An 18,539-nucleotide genomic window follows, 5' to 3' on the forward strand; every position below is an offset into this window, starting at 1 on the left:
ATAAAATAAAAAAATTTGTGGCTGTAAAGTTTTATTTAGCTGGACTGAGAGAAAACATGACTCTTAAAATTATTTAGATCATCGCATATCCTTGTGTTAGAATGGTCCAGTCAAAGTCCAGACCTAGATCCACCAGACCAGCCGCAGCAGGACTTGGAAAACCGATGTTCTGGACTCTGAGCTGGCAAAGAACGGGCAAAAGTTTCAGTCTGTAGATGTACAAAGCTAGCAGAGGCTAGAATCGACTCAAAACGAACGGATGCCAAACTTTTCAGATTTTCCTCTGTAAAAACATTTTTTATGTTTATTTTTTTGGAAAGCATGCATCATTTCCCTACAGTAACGCTGAGGTTTGTGGCTGAAACGTGAGAAACGCAGAAGAATCCCTGGAACCGACTTTAAGGTGTTTCATACTCGGCGGTCAGCAGAGTGAGGGTGATTAACGTCGGCTCTGTTTTACAACAAACTGTTTGCGGGAGTTTGTTTTTCTTTTCTTCCCCCCAATTGTTAGATGATATTCTCAACATATAATTTTTAGATTTTGCAAACGACATCTATCTTTACCGTTTCTTGCTGCCGTCGCAGTCGGAGCGGGATGGCAGAAGAATACCTTCACGTATCGCCGCGTTTGAACTGTGACTGTTTGGGTTTTTAAACGACGGCGAACGTGCATTCCGTCTTAATCTTCAGAAAATCTCCTCACAAATATTGACGCCTCCCGGTCAGTCTCCCGTTCTGCTCTCAGGGGCTTTCCAAACAAACAGCGTGAATGATTAGCAATATTTCTACAAATATTGTAGAACAGAAAACATCTGTGGTGAAAGTTTAGCTTTCGGCTACAGCGCTGATGATATACTTGCTAATTTTACTACAAGTCTTAAAAATCAATCAGAATATTTTTTGTCTTATTTGTAAAATGTGAGAATAGAACTGCTAAATAAATTTTAAAAAAAGTCATTTTTTCTGATGAATGGCTTTGATTGTTCCAGTGAAACACTCCAAGTCGTTTGCTGTGGCCGGTTCGGACGACGGCATGGAGGAACTGCGGGCGACGGCTCGGCGGCTCACCTCTGACAGCAGCTTCAGGGAGAGCGTCTACAAGATCGTCGTTCGCAAGGAAGCCGCAAACACCATGATAGACTGAGTGGATAAAAGAAGAATAAAACAACAACAACAACAAAAAAAAATCAGAAATGGTCCTTTAGCTTTAATTCCATCAGCACAGAAAGTTGGAAAAGACCCTGATCCCAAACCTTAACGTACACACACACACATGCACACACACACACGCACACACACACACGCACACACACACACCTGTTCACTGACGGTTCCAAGTCACTGCAATAATAAAAGGAATCGGACAAGATGAATTAAATAAATTTAAGTCACATAACCTCCTTGGTTTTTTTGTTTGCCTGTGTTTTTTTTGTTTTTTTTTTGCTTTCTTTGTTGCACTCAAATGTTTCTGTTTACTGAAAAATGTCTTAACACCAGGCAAAGTCAACCTGGAAAAACAGAAAGAAAACTAGTTCTCATGTTATAACTTCATTTATTTAGGGAAAAAACCCAATCCTAACCAAAATGAAGTAATCCCACCATCCTAATAAACCTAATAACTGAGTATTTCCATCACTGTGGACGAATTTTGACCCACTCTTTTCTGTAGAACTGTTCTTTTTTAGCCACATGCTAACCTTTTCTATAGTAAACACTACAGCAAATAAAACTTGATAACATTTGTCTGCTTTGATAATATTTGATCAGTAAAATCAAGGCAGTTTTTATTTATGTAGTGCCAAATTACTTCTGTTATAAATATCATTTAATTTTAGAAGTAATGAGCGAATACAGAGAACGCTGCAATATTTAAACCGTTTAATCTGCCGCATCTGGCAAGTTGAGGACATTCGTAATCTTTATGTGGCCAGAGATGAAAGCGAGGTAAAAGCCCCAGTTCTAGGTGTCGTTGAGCAACTTTGTGCCAGACAGGTTGCAGGTCATTAAGTTCTTGATCGTACGGGTCCAGCTGTGGTCAGGTGTTGGTGTGGACAGACAAACTGAACCGGAAGAAAAAAAAGTGGCTGAAAGCATTGAATTTATGGCTTAACAAGGTGGAAATATTTATATTTCTCTTCAGCCCAGGTTAGTTTAGATAGCTTATGAAGCAAAATCAGCATCGATGCAAACATTTCAGTTGTTATAACAATGCTACAAATATCAAATGTGACTTAAAAGAAATTTGACTTTGTAATTTAACGCCTTAAAATTGGGCTTCTGTCTCTTTAAGAAGCTCCTGCTCTCTCTGAAACTCCGCCTTCAGGAAGTCAACACTGCTTTGCTCCTCAATTAACCCTTTAACAACGTGTCAACAGGTGTTTGCTAAACTCTGGCTAGTCTGTAGGAACCAAGTGGTGAAGTTCTCTACGCCAGGTCCACCCAGGCGTTTTGCACAACTGAATGGTTGCCATGGGAGATTAGAGGATTTCTCAAACATGAATGAAAGAATTAAGGCAACACTCCGGGTATGTTTTTGATGAGGGAATAACATCATAAAATGATGAAAAGTTTAAAAAAAGAAGTAGATTTTACGTAACTCTGCCTCTTTAAGAACAAGCCTCATAAGTATTGACGTCCCTAAAAGTCTCTTTGACATGAATGCAGCTAAAATATTTCAGAATTTACACTTTCTTCTTTTGGAAAGCGTGACTGGTCAGTTGTCCCTGTACTTTGTGTTCCGTTGGTTTAAACACGACGTGACTCAGCTGCCTGCTGTTGAAGCCACTGGCCACTTCCTAGAAAATGACCCATAATTGTCCTGCCGGATAAACATGGTGAGCTCCAAAGTTTACTGTCAGAGAAGAAGGACTGCTTGAGGTCAACCAAGTCTTCATAACAACCACTGGATGCCATCTATCCATCTGCTAATCTGGTTACACCAGAAAAAGACTTTCCTCTCCTGCTCCATAACAAACCGTCCACCAGTAAACTGGAAACAGGTCGAAACTAGAGTCCTTCAGCCAGATATTTACCCAAAATCTAAGGCTAAATTCATCAGAGAAACGTCTGAACAGACACTAAATCAACATGCTTCACGGTGGTCCCCGAAAACTTGGAAACTGTGAATAAGTTGAAAAGAGTCATTTCCTAGCATGGGATGAGTTTTACTCTGAGCACATAAAACACAATCAAAGGTTCAATGTTGGGGTGAGATTGTGTGTCTGCACTGAAAGTTGAGTTTTTACACATATTTTAAGACTTTTGGACAATTAGCTCAAATCAACTGAGTGTTGTGTTTTAGAAGTTGTGAGCTTTCTAGACGAGGGTATGAAGTGAACTAAAAATACAAACATGATTGGCCTTGAGTTGATAGAATATTTAGTGGCTGCATTTTCTAAGACATCTCCACATTTGCTCGACAGTAGCTGTAGATTACTAGACTGTAACCTGTAGAGTTGGGAGGTTCAGAAATTAAGATTTTTGTCTTGAACTCGTTGAGGTTTAAGAAGTTCACCCCTATCAATTTACAATAATTCACTTATGTAGCCAAACAATATCCGCAGTGCACCACGACTGTCCGATAAGCTGGTCCTTTCAGAGAAAGAACGTTCCCTCTTTTGCTCTGTTTCAAAAACTGGAGTTGCTAACTTTCTAGACAACAAATTTACAGCAAAGTTTTACCCATGAACACGAAGCTATTGCTTTGAAGAGCTTCGGTTCAACAAGTCGCTTGCTTGTTCGGTTGGAACAGTTTTCCTCAAATTTAAGTTGCTTAAACAATTTGTTGCTCTCATAAAGGCTGATTTTGTGTGATATGGAAAGATGAAATCAGTTAAATAGTGTATCAAACCATCGCAAATAAACAATAAAAGTATATATTTTTTCCCCTCTTGTACCTGATGCTTTCAGTCGCATTAAGTACACGTTTCTCTTCAGCATCTCAACAGGGCTTGCGAAAAAGTACTTCAAACATTTTATTGCAAAATCACATGATATCATAGAGAAATGACATAGACAAGACAGATAACTCAATTCCACCTCAAAGATCTTTTTATTTGTCCGGTTTTGTTTGCATTTACGAGAACAGCCGTTTCACGGATGCATCCGTTGTCGTCCTTAACCGTTTCGTTATTGCTACATCTCAAACCTTTTCTGATACAACAGTAGTTTAAAGAGAGAGAAAAGAAAAGAAAAACATTAAATAACCAGAAAACTTGGGGAAAAAAGCCAACATTTAAGATAAGAAGGTTAGAAGGACAAAAAATGAACAGATTGATCAGCACGCCTTGGTATGAATAAAGCTGTTTTTGAACCGTGTACATTTGATTGGTTGATGCAGAAAGGCAGCCGCTTCTCTCAGCAGCCTATTGACGACGATGATGATAATTGCGGATGGAAAAAGAAAATTGAGTATGATCAGTACATTTCACAGAGGAGAGGAGCTTGTGCAGAAAGCTCAGGCCTGGTTCAGTCGTCTGCTCTCAATCATCTCTGGGACCTGCAGCGGATAAAAAAAGATGAGGGATGAAATCGGTCAGAGTCATTTCATTTTTAATATAGCACTACATAACACATGTTCAAAGATTATATATTTTAGAATAAAATAAGTACGTCAATGTGGAAAAACAATAAGATCAAAATACAAACACGCTTGGCCTTGATCAGGACTTTGAGTTGATAGAGTAGCCATCTGTTTCACTTTCTAATGAGAAATTTCTAAATTTGTCTGATAGTAGACATAAACTGTAGGTTTGGGAGGTTCAGAAATTAACATCTTTGAAGTTTAAGTTTCTTTAGTTCATTCATGTAGCCAAACAAGCACCACAATGCATCAAAAACACCCGGTTTACTGGGAAATAGAGCTGAGTGTCATCTGCATAGCAGCTGACCTTAGCAAAACTAACCAGTCTACGTCTTTCAACATGGGGCAGGCTTTTAGTATTGTGTGTGTTCAGATGTGTGTCATTTATTAATCTGGTTATTGCTGCATACACAGTCCACATATACGGATAAACATGTTGGTCACTGAAGATCTCAAATAATCAAAAATGTCTTTATTGGCCTCGTTGCTTGAGCGCACATAAGTATACCTCACATTTAGCCTGCTGACCATCTATGATTATAGAAACAACCAAAACCTCTCATTAATATTCACACGTCCAAGTCAGGAAAAGAATATTTGACAAGAGAAAAATTTGGCTAGATCTTTTAATTATTTTCTGGCGACTTGCTGGATGTTTTGATTAATCTCAAAGGCCAAAACAAAAAACAAAAACAAAAAAATTTAGCCAAAACAAATTTACTTCAGAAAATTATTTTCTTAGAAAAGAAAGAATTTTAGACTGGATGCAAAATGAAGGATTTGTCAACAGACGAGTTACAGTCCTGTGGTTTCTTTAAAGTCTGACTTGCTATTGCTAATTTCTTTTCTGAACAGATTTAAATTCTTTTGTTTGTTTTACATTTCTTTTTATCTGTCAAGCAAAAGAAAAAAGGAATAAATAAGCAGTTTGTTTCATAAAAGTCAATGAGAAATGAACAATCATACGATTATATCCACTTGTCCATGAAAGTATAAATCCTTAGCCTTTTTTTATGCTTTCATGTCCCAGAGGGAGTAGGAGTTTTCAGTTTTGTTGCCTTTAATGAACAATGGGGGACAAAATCAGATTTTTTTGGAACTGTTGGCTTCCTTATTGGCATGTCGCTGTAGGTTTGTATTGTTATTTTCACTTTTTCAGATGACCTTTGACCCACGTGTAATATAAATTAAGTTACACTGTAATTTACATTACAGTGTAACTTTAATCAACATAATTGTAGAGGTACTGACTTCAATCAACAACATGAAGCTCGAGTTTCTAACATATCACCTCCTAAGCGCCATTTTGGAAAAATCTCAACTTTTTTCTTTCTAAAAGATAAAAAAAACAACCGTTATTTTAGGAAGGTGTTGATATTGAATCAGATTCAGATCTCTGAGCAGATATCAGGACCACCGATAGTTTTTCCAGCTTATTCCAACTCCAGCCATTATTCTGTACTTGTAAAATGCAGTTGCAGCAATTAAGAGAAACCTTGTATTTTTTTATTTTTTATTTTTTTGTTATACAAAAAGCATTCACAGAGGAAATCTGCTGCCTCATCCTTCCCCCCCACCCGTCCACCATGATTATCTGCTTGGAGCCCTGCTCAGTCAGCCATAATCCTGCTGGTGTAATGCTGTGTTTTCAATTCCCTCAGGCTTACATCTTGGCTGAAAGCAGGTATAAAACACGTGACTGTCTGAAACGCTCGACTCACTCTGCTTTCTGGTTGCTTCGAAAAACGTCTCCGCACCCAAGATCTTTTCCCACATTTTTACAACGACAAACTGCAATGGTTTTATTGGGATTTTAATGTGATGGAACAACAGAAAAACTGTGCAGGATTGTGGCATGGAAGCAAAATTCTACATGGTTAAGAAAAGGTGATGGTGACTGTCGAATGGAAAAACAAAACTTGAACTCGACAAAATAAAATAAAATGAAATAAAACAGGAGCATAGTTTACTGCAACATATTGTAAAATATTATCATAAATGTAGATACTTTTGCAGTATATTTAGTGTTGTTTTTTTATATGTAGAGTAAAGCTGATGTTGCACATAACCCCAAATGATGGTGGCTGCATCATGCTGTGGGGATGCTCTTTTCTTATTTTTTTTTGGGACCTATGATGGAATACCTTCCAGCATGACCATAAAAACAAACCCAGAGGTGAAGTGAAACGGTCGGGATTTTAAGTCTTAACCATACGATATGTTGGAATGGCCTACTCAAAGTTTTTACCTAAATCTAATTGACCTTGGGTTATTTTTGTAAAGACTGTTAAAGGCATACCCAAAGTTCTACAAATTGTGAATGTGGCAGCCGGCAGGGGGGCCTTTTCTCACTGCAACCCAAACTTTTCAGACCTTCTTTCAGCTTCACTGCTTTGGTTTCCTTTGTTTTGGTTTGTCACATCATATTCCAGTTGTGGTTGTACTGTGACAAAAAGAAAAGAAAAGAAAAGAAACATCCAGGGCTGTTTTGAACCTCGGTAAAACACTTTCTCGTGTAAATAAAGTTTGATTGATTCAATGTTTTTGCACTCTAACAGCTAGAAGACTCTATTTAACACCAAAATCCTGGCTGGGAAAAAGAAACATCCAGAACCAGCTCCCAGTGAACCATCCTCATTACTCAGGCGCTTTCTGCAACTCCAGCCAGATTTGTATTGCCATGGCAACGGCCTCATCTCATGTGTGTCGCTTCAGTTTTATTTTTATTTTTTTTCCCTTTTCACAGCTGGAAAATTGTAGGATTAGTGCATTATTAAAACTACTGCTGCAGCAGAATGCAACAAAAACAGACGGGGAGGTTTAAACCACCTACCTGTTGTTCTGGGAGACGGTCACTATGACACTGTGTTGGAAGCAGGAGGATGGTACGGGGAATCGAGTGAAGGTTTTCTCTTGGAGAGCTTTAGTGCTGACTTTAACATGAAGAGGGGACTAAAACAGAGTTCCTGAAGGGAATTTGAAGGGGGAATGCTTGTGGTGCAATATCTACCGTCCTCTGCACCTCCTGGCGCTGCACAGTCAGCACCGAAAGGACGGACAAGCTTCCGTTCTTGGGCTTGACTTCCAAACTGTCCGCATTTGTACAAAAAAAAAGGGGGCCGGGAACCATTTGTGTTTAGCCTTTTCCTCAGGCTTCCTTTCCCACTAACAGGAGTGTCCCCCTGAAAGCCCCCGCAGCTGTCGTGAAGTTGTGCTTCCAGATAAACAATGACTCTTTCATTCCAGAACAGCTTCCAGTCCAGTGGCTGAAATAAAACGCAGCTAAGGGCAAAAGGACGAAATGAGAGAGAGAGGGAGAGAGAGAGAGAGAGAGAGCGAGAGCGAGAGAGAGAGAGCAGGTTGTGTTGCCACAAAAAGAAGAAAATTGTTCTGTCCACTCTAAACATTAAGCTGGCTCCGCCTGACTAAAGGGCTTCACTGTTGAGAAATGACTACTGATATGGTTTGTTTCTCTAATACGGCAATAATACAAATCTGGATTTGTTCACTTTTGTGGGAAAAGTGGTCAAAAGTATAATAAAACTGCTGATGGGTAATGATATGTAATGTAATGTGTTGATTGGAAGAAGGGCAACCTGTTGAGTGTACAAAGGTCAAGAGCCGATGATATGACCGGCGGTTTACGACGAAGCTGTGGGTTTACTTTTCATCCAGACTCGCTTTGAGCTGCGCTTCCAGGGCCATCTTGTCAAAAGTGCGCATGTTGGTCTCCTCCCGCACTTTGTCCCGCACGTGGAAGGACGCCCGGGCAACAGAGCGGGCGCTCTCCAGCACCGCCTTCTTCTCCCTGAAGATCTGCTCGCTTTTCTCCAGCTTCCTCTCGATGGACTGCAGGAGCTCCAGGCGCCTCTGCCTCTCCTCCTCCTCCACCCGTTGTCTGTTGAGCTTCTGGAGTCTTTCCTTCTCCTGCCGACTCTGGACGGCCCGCTTGGCTTTCTCCTTGGCCTTTTCCTCGGCCACCATGGCGGCCTGCTGGGCTCGCTTAGCAGCCTCCTTCACGCGGGCCTCCAGGAGCTGCTGCTGCTGCTTCTCGCGTTTCTCCGCTGCCTTGCGAGCCTTCTGGATCTGCTTCTCCTCACGCTTGGCCTTCTCCTTCAGTTCCTGCCCCCGCCGTTCGACTATTTGCTCGTAGTTCTCGAGGGAGCGGTTGAGCTTCTCCTCTGCCGCCCTCTTAGCTTCATCCCTCTCTTCCTGTTCTCTACGGGCGATTTCTTGTATGAGGGCGGCGTGACGCCTCCTCTCCGCTTTATTCAGACCTCGCCTCTCCTCATGGGCCTGGTGCTCCCGCTCCTGCCTCTTCAGCTCAGCGATAGTAAGCTTCTCCTCCAGGAGCAGTCTCTCTTGCTCCAGCATTGCAGCCCTCTCCTCTTCCAGGGCTTTCAGATTCTGTTCCTGAAGAGCTTTCTTGTGCTTCTCTTCTCTCGCCGCCTGCTGCAGCCTCAGCAGACGGCTGCGCTCCTGCTGCTCTGCCAGCTCCTTCCAGCGCTCCTCATGCTCCTCGGCCTGCCGCAGTTTGGCGGCGGCTGAGTCGCGCTCCTGCTGGCAGATCTTCTGCTGACGTATCGAAACCTGGGTCTGCCACACTCGCTGGCACTGGAGCACCGCCCGCTGCTTCTCCCTGTCCTCTTGCTCCCGCCGCAGCTCCTCCATCCGGCGCTCGCTGTCCCACTGAAGGTGAGCGACATAGCGAGTCTGGCTCATGATGTCTTCCTCCTGATATCTGGCGAGCATCAAAGCTGCGATCTTGCGATCGCGCTCGGACACGGCCTTGAGTCCTCGACGCTTCACCTCCTTCACAATGCGCTCCACCTTCTGTGTCGTCTGAGGGGAGTGGCTGAGGTCTCCGAGGCTGAGGCTGCGGCCCATCAGGGAGTTGAAGGTGGCCATTGTGCGAGCTCGAGGACTTGACATTTTGGCCCAGTGATCTCGTGCGCCATCCCAGCTGTAAGCAGATGACGCCCCGGACTCCGATGAGGTGCATGTAGTCGTGGTGGTTGTGGAGGTCGAGCAGCAGATGGGATCCATCCTCCTCTGTAAAGACTCCAGGGAATGGCTTTTCCCTCGGGCCTTGGACTGGAATCCAAGATGTCCATTGTGCTGAGAGAACAGCCCTCTTGTTACTCCGTTCAGAGGCGGGTTGGAGTTCTGAACAGCAGGCTTCAACACCGATGATGTTAACGTCGTGTTGGCTCTGGGGAAGGAGGGAGGTTTTGGTGTTGATCTCGGAAAAGTGTTGGACGATTTACCACCAGCAGATTTCTTGAGCACCGGTGGGGGACCAGATGAAACTGGATGTGTGGTTTTCGTATGTTCAGATGATGAGGACACCGAAGCTTTGACTGATCCTTGAAATAGACCCTTAGCAGGTGGAAGGGATGTTTTGGGCCCAGACTTTGCAGGTGGGCTGGTTCTGGGTTGCATGGATTTTGGGGAGGTACTAAGATTAGAGGTGGAGGCTTTTGATAGGATAGTTGCACCCAATGCTGCAGGTTTAGAGGGAACTCCTACATTGGGAACTGAGCTGGAGGAAACTGTGTCAGATTTAGGAGGCGCACCGATCCCAGATGTGACTTTATCCACAGAGGATGAAGACGTGCTGCTGTTGACAGCTGCTTGCAGAATCCGTCTTTTCTCTTCCCTAATGATCCTTTCCCTCTCTTCCCTGCACTGCCTGAGTTTGCCATGTCTGTCCTTCTCATAGACTTCGAAGAGACCTGTGGCGACACGCATGGACCGGCCTGGAGCCTCCCGGACAAAGTCGGCCAGCGGGCGAGGCAGCAGCTCCACGGGTTTGACTCCGCATCGAGCACATGCCTCCAGAGAACGGGGGCTCGTCAACACATAACGACTGCCCTCCGCCTCGGGCGAATCAAAGTTATACAGGTCCAAGTGAAGTTTCGGTGGCAAATCTGCATCAGTCTGAGTCTGTGGTTGCTGAGGTGCTGCCCCCTGTGTGTTGACCTGTGGCCCCACCGGAGACGCAGTGTGGCAGGGGCTGGGCTCTGAGCTGCCAGTGGGTGGCGTCTCAAAACCGGCATCACCTTCCTCCTCAGTCGTCGTGTCATCGGCCGGTTCTGGTAGTCGAGAGTCTTCAGCGGCCACAGTTGGTGTGTCAAGTTGTGGGCCTTTGCACTTGTTCTGCTCCTCAACATCTGAGGGGTCGACCATAGTTGGCTCACACTGCGGGTAAAGAGGGCAGGGATCAGCGCAAGACGGAGTGGATGTATAAAACACACAGAAAAATGGAGGTTAAAGCCTAAATCATAAAATTCAGCTGAGTTCAGAGATACCGTCTGTGGGGGAAGGGTCAAGCCAAGCTTTCAGGGATGCATGCATGCATGCATGAGCACATGTTCATACACTCAGTGATTTTACACCAGATGAGACATTTTCCCTTCGGGGGAAGTGAAATAACGCACAGAAAAACATCACAGCCCTTTAACAGAAGGGCTATTTTTGGCAGAGTTACTAGGCTGAGAGAATTTGATTACTCATAGCCATGTTTTTTTCTTCACACAATCGACCTACATGTACCTACACACATTGAAGCCAAGGAAAAATATGGTAAAGAAAATGAGCTGAGTATTGTAAAGGAGTGAGGGCCAAATTGATTATAGGCGCGCACCTGCTAACAGTGAAGGCCTGGACTTTTCCACTGTGATCCACATCAGGGAAAAACAACAACTGAATGACAGTTTAAAGTCACAGACTGCTATAAATGGAACATACACGTCGACTAATGTGAATACGCGGATATTCTGTGGATTTAACGCAATTCTGTACGACATAGTTTAGCTCTACTGACCTGCCAGAGTGCCAAATGTTTTCTAAACCAGTGCTTCTTTCCCCTTTAATCCTCGCAGCCTCCCTTGCTCCCTGCATAATAGCAGGCTTTCAGGAAAAACGGCTCCGGCCGCCGATCCAAAGATGGAGCATCACCTCGCCGCAGCCTCCAGCTACACGATGGAGACAGATGGAGCGCTTCGCTTCGCAGCCCGTCAGCCTCTTTCTGCGGCGGAGCTCCAATCGACGCCTCCCGACCACGATTTGAACACAGAGCAGCGTGATTTTTAAATTAATTAATTAATTAATTTATTTATTTTGTCTTACTACGTCTCTCATCAACGGCAGATGTATCCTCTCCAGCAGCTCCCTCTGATCCTCCCTAAGTGAAGCGCATCGCGTAAACATCCGCCGTCTCCACCTGCTTCTCAGCAGTTCGCCTCATCTCAGCATCCTAAGCTCCGCCTTGTTGAGGCAAGGAAACAGAGGTTTGTTCACGCAGCTGACCGCTTTAAGATTAAGATGCTGTAGATAATAATAATAATAATAATAATAATAATAATAATAATAATAATAATAATAATAATAATAACAGAGGAAAAATGAGGGGAGATGTAGTAGGAGTAATAAATAAATAAATGAACGTGTCGCGAATAAAAAAATAAAAAAATAACATGGTAACTGGACTGTAAGCTGTCTGCACAGTTTCCGGTTTAAACGTGCTAAAACTGGGCTTTTAGAAGCAAAAGAAAAAAATTAAAATTAAAATAAATTAAATAAAAATTATAGTAAGCGTACATACAATTGAAATACAATACCGAGTAAATCAAATAATGATTCGTAATAAATAAATGCGGTGTTATTCGCAACGCTTCCGGTTTTACTATGTAGAAAGGGCTTACACTGTGTTAAAGAAACAATTAATAAATCTAGTGGAGCGGAGAAAGACAAGTAATTACTAAAATAAAAACATAATCATGAATGAATACATAAAATAAAATAAAAATACTTAAGTAAAATAAGGGAAAGCCATAGGTAGCATAGATGCACGCAGTAAGGTGCGTAACAGCGGGTATCATTAACAACTCCTGTGTGGTTGTGAACCTGTGTGTAATTAATCAAAATGAACACAGGAGGGCGCCGCAGTAACACGGTCTGGGGCGTCGGCCAGGCGCTAACAGGCGGTGGATTCTTCATTAGAATAAATGGAGGATTGAGATTATGGCGGACAGTTTGAAAATACACACTTTTTTCTTTTTCTTTTTTCTTTTTGCTCAAGAGAAGCAAAGAAGCTATCAGGTGTTAAAAAACAAACAAGGAAAACAAAACACAAAACAATACTGAACTGATTTTATTTGTTTTCATTTAATTCTGTTATCAATCTTTTATTTTTTTGTCGAACTCTTTTTCCCAACTTTCTGTCTGCTCAGCAACTTTAGTCCATTAACCTGATTGTCAAACAAAAACATGTGTTAAACTTTTCATTTCACAAGAGAGAAAACAAGCTTTGTTCCTAGTGGTTCCCAACTTTCTAAAAATAAAAAAAGATCTGAGATTAAGAAATTTTTTAAATAATAAAATGACCATTTTGCACAAAGTATCCATATCTTTTCACCCCGTTGTGTATATCAGAACCACAAAGTTCAACCCATTTTGTTGGTTTATTTTATTTTATTTTATTGTGACAAACCGGCTACAATACAGTGCATTAATGAGGTGAAAGGAAATGCTTTTCCTAATGTTTATAGAGAAATTCTAACAGGTTTGGCATGCCTCTGCATTCAGCCTCCTAAATAAGATCCAGTTCAACCATTTGCCTACAGAATTTGCCTCATTAGCGAATACAATCGACCGGCAGCTTAAACTCTGTACAAATCCAGCTCTTCAGTGGAGGTCTGGGAGATTTGGTAGAGAATATTTGTGAGCAAACGACGTCACGGACACAAAGGAGCACAGGAATACAGCGGTGGAGAGGTTACAAGGGTTAGGTTGTTAAACTATCGCGGTCTTATGCGGATTTTACAGAGCAAAGAGACAAAAGCGTAATTCTCTGGCATACATGCGGGACGCTGCGTCCAGGTGAACACTAACTGCACATCACATGATACAATATATGGTGCAGGAGGCATCATGCTGTGGGGACAGAAGACTGGTCAGTGTTGAAGGAAAGATGGATGCAGTCAAATACTGCGACGGAACCGTCAGACACCGCAGAATATTGTTTTATTGAGTTCCGTTTGGGATCAAAAAAGATTATTTTTTAAAAATGGATTTGAATTGAAAACACTTTAGACTGGGGAAGAGATTCACCTCCCAGAGGGACAATGACCCCAAACATACACTTGCAGTGGTTCTGCCGAACGGCCCAGTCGAAGCCCAGACTTAAATCCATTTGAAAATTTATGACATTACTTGAAAAACAGCTGCTGTTCAAATACTTACTCTGTGTAATATCACTTAGCCAGGACTATTTTACAAAGAAGAGAGGACACACAACTTTCCTGTGGCCTTGTCTTTGTGTCACCAATACGATACGAGTGTGCATCGAAACTCATGTGAGCTCATATATCTGCTGCTGATCATGTACGGAACACCAAGAAGACCAAAAAGGTGATAAATTTAATGCGTCTTTCATACACAAAGTAGGGTATTAACAGGTGAGCATCTGCAAAGATGTGTATAAATAGAGCAGGAACGCCAGGGAATCACTTTCATCCAATCAGCGTATTCCTCGGATGAAAAAGAACCAATCACACCGACAAGTTAAAATATTCCAGGAAGTGACAGAAACGACACAACTTTAGGATTCAAGAAAAAAAAAAAACACACAAGAAAACATAACACAGTTCAATTCTGTTACCTAATAATCTGAGCATACAAATATGCTTACTTTGTACGTTTTAGGTAACATGTCTACATTTCTTGAGCCACTATATCTGCCGCCACAACCTGCTTGCTACGCCGCAGACTCTCGTACAAGCAGAGCAGCACCGACTGCGTTCCCTCAGCCGTCACCACCGTCAGCCTCAATTAACGCGCCGAAAGCCACTCTCTATAACCGCAGTCGTCTGGTTTGGTTCAGTGATGATTAGATAACCCTGAGTGAAAACCACAGTGATAATGACCCACTAAACTCCTGACCCGTTGTGGGGAACAGTGCGAGTTTAATTGGCTCCCTCCCGCGCGCCGTATCAGGTCGACGGCGGGTAGCGAGCGACTACAGGGAATGTGGTAGCTAGCTTGTTAAATAGGGGGGCATAGAGTCTGGTTGGGTGTGAGGGGGGGCATGTGGACGGGGGTTCAGAATGGGGCACAGTTCACTGACCGACAACATTTCCATGTTTCTGTTTTTGTTTTTGGTGGGCTGGACTGAGGGGTTCATCGAGAGGTGAGCCGCTCGGTGCAGTCATGGAGACCACCGAACAGCCCGGCTGGTGGGTTTACACTGAAGAAGACTCACACTCTCTCTCTCTCTCTCTCTCTCTCTATGTTTATTTCTGTACAGCTTTATGTCTGCTCACAAACAAACTTTCAAGTGTTTCTTAATTAAATTGTTGGTGACACATGCTGATGGATTTTGGATTCACAGTTTTTTTTTTGTCACACTTCAAATCATCTTACTTCAAAATCAAATTTAACTTTATTTAATTAAGAAAGCTGTTTCCACATGAGGATTTCAGTCATTAAAGTAGTATTATGTAAAGTCGACTTTTTTTTCTTTTTAGCTTTACACCGAGTCATAATCTTCCTCCCTCATCAAAAAACATACCTGGAGGTTTGCTTTGATTCTTTCATGCATGTTTGAGAAATCTTTCAATCTCACGTGGAAACGGGTCAGCTGTGCTAAACGTCCGTTTGGACCCAGCACCATCTTAAGGGTGCAGCTTGGTTTCTAAACGTCCAATCTTCTGTCTCTCAGAGCAGTCCTCCCCTTGTGACTCCCCCACTCTGCTCCTTCAGACTAGCCAGCAGCAATTAGCAAACACCTGGTGGAACTGCACATCTGATGAGCTGATTCTGGAGCTTTTAAAAAGACAGAGGCCAAGTTTCAAGGAATTAAATTATCCATGAAACAGTGAATTCCGAGGATCAAACTCAAGTGCATTTGAATCACGCAGCATGAAAATAACACCAGCATGCCCACTTGTGAATGGCTTCAAAAAATACAAGTTCAGACTTTGACTAGCGGCCCAGTCAAAGTCTGAACTTAAATTTGATTCAGACCACATGGCATGACTTTAAAAAGTTTGCTCCTTTATTGAAATGAGTGTGTTTCGCAACGCTGCAATGGAAAAACTTTTTTCACATCACACTAGTCATGTGATCAACAACCGGCTGTTACTACTGGTGGAACTGACAAAGCAGACAGGAAGTGGTAGGAGGATGATGGTCTGGCACTTTTTTAAAAATAACTTATCGTGAGAACAACCTTAGTCACATGTGATTTTAACTGTGTTTCTTATTTAATGGAAATAACCACAATTGTGAAATTGTGTTTTTTTTCTGACAATAGTGGAAAATCGACAAAGTTTTGCGCACGTTTGTAACGGAAACCCAGCTACTGGAATAGTACTGATATTAATTTGGGTGACTTCTGAAGACAAAATATACTCTCCACTTTTCAGATTTTAGCTCAAACAGTTTTTGAAAACCATAATGCACAACTCAGTGTTACCGACACCAATAAAGCACCAACTGCACAAAAAGTAAAAGATTTTAAGGATTTTGAAAACATTTCTGTTCCTGTCCTATATATGGACTTTTGTTATTTTTAAACAGCAAACATACGGTGCTTGCACTGATCGGAAAGAACCAATGCAGGAACGTTATTAGAACCAAACTTCAGCTGTCCAAAGACTGATTTTGACTCTTAAAACAAAACAAAACAAAAAGAGAGGAAAAGACAATGTTTCATGCGGATTGTTAGACAGATGTAGTTCCAGAGGCGTGCGGCAGTGTCTGCACGTGTCCTCTGCTACAGTCTGTCCCTTCTCTTGCCTTGGAAGCTCGCTGCCCTGCTGGAACCCTCTGGGCCTGTGAAGACCGGGACCTCCTGCCCCCCACCACCCCCCTCCCGCAACCTCCTCCAGCCTCGGTTTGCTGACAGAAAAGGTCATGTTATTTTGGACAGTTTCAACAACTCCCCCGCTTGACCCTTTGCTTTTTATCCTCCCTCCTCTCCACCTCTCCCTCTTCCTCCAGCTCTGGTGTCTGCTGGACCGAACAGGGCTCCATTTTTGGGGTGTGTAGCGCTCCCCCTCCCCGCCTCCCTCTCTCCTCCCCTGAAGGGGCGAAAAGGTCCCAGAGACCGAGCTGTTAATTCAATCAGGAGAGCGGTATGCTCAATTAGGCATCCATAAGGGCCCTGGATGGGTCTGGGGGCCCTGTGGAGGGCAGGCAGCCCCGTCCCCAGGAGGTATTAATTGTGGATGACAGTGTATAAACAGTGGGGTGAATAGACAGCGCAGGTGTGAGACCCCCAGCCCAGACTCAATAGTTCTTTTCACACCCTCGACTCTCTGTTGCCACTTTCCCTTTTCACTCACTTTGTACAAAAAAAAAGAGAAAGAGAGAAAAGAATAAAAAAATCCCTCATATCTCACAGTTAAGCTGGCTTTCCTGGGTTATTTATTTGCCGAGCGCTTCCATCTCAAAGCGTGCAAGTTCGTGTCTCGAGGAGGGGAGTGAGAAGCCGGCGCTGTTGGCCAACTGAGGCCCCCGAATGTGGCTCCTCAATTTAGAAGCTAGTGAAAATTGCAGCCAGTACATGTAAAATATGTGGAATTTATAAAAATGAAATCCAGATGATACTTTAAAAAGCGAGGGGTTTTCTATCTGACCCCTGAGTTTCTTTTTATTTTTTGTTCAGCATGCCACCCTCCCCTTTCCCCTTCTCTGCCTGTCTTTCATGCTGTGTTGTAAATGTATTTAGTTGTCTGAGTTTCCACAATAAATCAGGTGAATCTAGAAATCTTACAGTATCTATCATGCATAATGATTCTGTCCAGGGCTTTACATAAGACATTAACTACAAAATCTTTTTAAATGTATTTGAACAAAGTTGCATTTGAATAAATCAGCCTTTTCATTAGATTAGAGCAATAAGAAGCTGGAAAAAAAAGAAAGAAAATGTTCAAACAGGTTTAAAAATGGAAGCGATGAATACATATTTTCTAAATTGCTGCTTTACTGTTTAAAAAAGTTGCTCAGTTTCTAAGATTGTCTAATTAGTAATTGATGACTTTCTGTTTCCCTGTCATTGATTAATATTTAACTCGTCACAGTGTGCGCGAGAACGGAAGTAAAGAGTGAAATCCAAAACATTTACAGACTCTTTACGTGCCAAGTGGCCATTTGGCAAGGAGGCCAGGTTAAAGCATTTTTCATTTCTTATAAACATATAGACAAATTGAGTTAGCTAAACTCTTTGGCAACTTCAGCTGGAGCTGGGAGCCGTGATCAGATGGAACTGTTGAACTTTTCAGCCAATTTTCATAAGGGTGGTTGTTGTTAAAGTTTACGACTCCAGATGGTTTTTGTCTTTGTCCACTTATTTGCTCCGTACGAGACCAGGTTTGTTTACATGTAGAGCAGTGGTGCCCCAAAATGAGGGGCCAGGGGGGCTGTGACCCCTCCTTGAAAACGTCTAAAAAAAAAAAAAAGAAAAGAAGAAAAAGTAAATAGTGAAATAAAATATATATTTGGGAAAATGGGTTAGGGAGAATGCCTTGGTTTGGCATATATGCAGTTACTAAAATGAATGGAAGTCAATACAAAGTCTTCAGTTTGTATATAAGTACAAGAATGTCTGTATGTGAGTGTGTTGCTGCAGTTTTGGTGCTCTATCCACCAAAACTATATTCTATTTTGTACTTTTCAATGCGTTTGTTCACAAAATATGAATTTGTACAAAAAAAGAGAGAGAGAAAAAAAATAATACATCTTTGAATTGTCTTTGTGCGTTTGAACTTTTTTTTTTTTTTGATCGTGTGACATCATCATGGCTGAACATCTGTGCTAAATCTGCCCCCTCTACAGATCTCTGGGGTGGCCTCTGCACTGCCCTCTCTGTTTCTGTGTCTACAGACACCTGCTAATTTTCAGCCATGTGTACTTGATGTAAGCCGGCGGGGGAGAGCGAGAGCCTGGGTAG

General features: G+C 42.4%; 2 protein-coding genes and 1 long non-coding RNA gene across 5 annotated transcripts in view; 2 read left to right on the forward strand and 1 right to left on the reverse strand.

The window, feature by feature from the left end:
- Positions 1-1,396, forward strand: part of plekhd1 (pleckstrin homology domain containing, family D (with coiled-coil domains) member 1) — a 13,090-nt gene extending 11,694 nt beyond the window's left edge. For both annotated transcript variants that reach the window (XM_007561911.2, XM_007561912.2), the window contains exon 13: positions 990-1,396. In XM_007561911.2, coding sequence (XP_007561973.1) covers positions 990-1,144 — 155 coding nt within the window. In that variant the 3' untranslated portion in view covers positions 1,145-1,396. The remainder of the gene's footprint in view (positions 1-989) is intronic.
- Positions 1,397-2,550: 1,154 nt separating this feature from the next.
- LOC107837296 (uncharacterized) lies at positions 2,551-4,189 on the forward strand. The gene is made up of 2 exons (XR_001663311.1): positions 2,551-3,237; positions 3,274-4,189. It is a non-coding gene; the product is annotated as an uncharacterized LOC107837296 (long non-coding RNA).
- ccdc177 (coiled-coil domain containing 177) lies at positions 4,029-11,858 on the reverse strand. 2 transcript variants are annotated; one of them, XM_016676310.1, is made up of 4 exons: positions 11,409-11,858; positions 7,416-10,783; positions 6,882-7,025; positions 4,029-4,498 (listed from the first exon to the last, which is right to left on the reverse strand). In XM_016676310.1, exon 2 carries the CDS (start codon positions 10,769-10,771, stop codon positions 8,243-8,245), a length of 2,529 nt encoding a protein of 842 aa, XP_016531796.1. In that variant the 5' UTR covers positions 10,772-10,783; positions 11,409-11,858; the 3' UTR covers positions 4,029-4,498; positions 6,882-7,025; positions 7,416-8,242. The 2 variants fall into 2 exon arrangements, with proteins under 2 accessions (XP_016531796.1, XP_007561975.1); XM_007561913.2 differs by lacking the exon at positions 6,882-7,025.
- Between the last annotated feature and the right edge of the window lie 6,681 nt (positions 11,859-18,539).

This window comes from Poecilia formosa, unplaced genomic scaffold (assembly GCF_000485575.1).
Source record: "Poecilia formosa unplaced genomic scaffold, Poecilia_formosa-5.1.2 Scaffold131, whole genome shotgun sequence".
NCBI lineage: Eukaryota > Metazoa > Chordata > Actinopteri > Cyprinodontiformes > Poeciliidae > Poecilia > Poecilia formosa.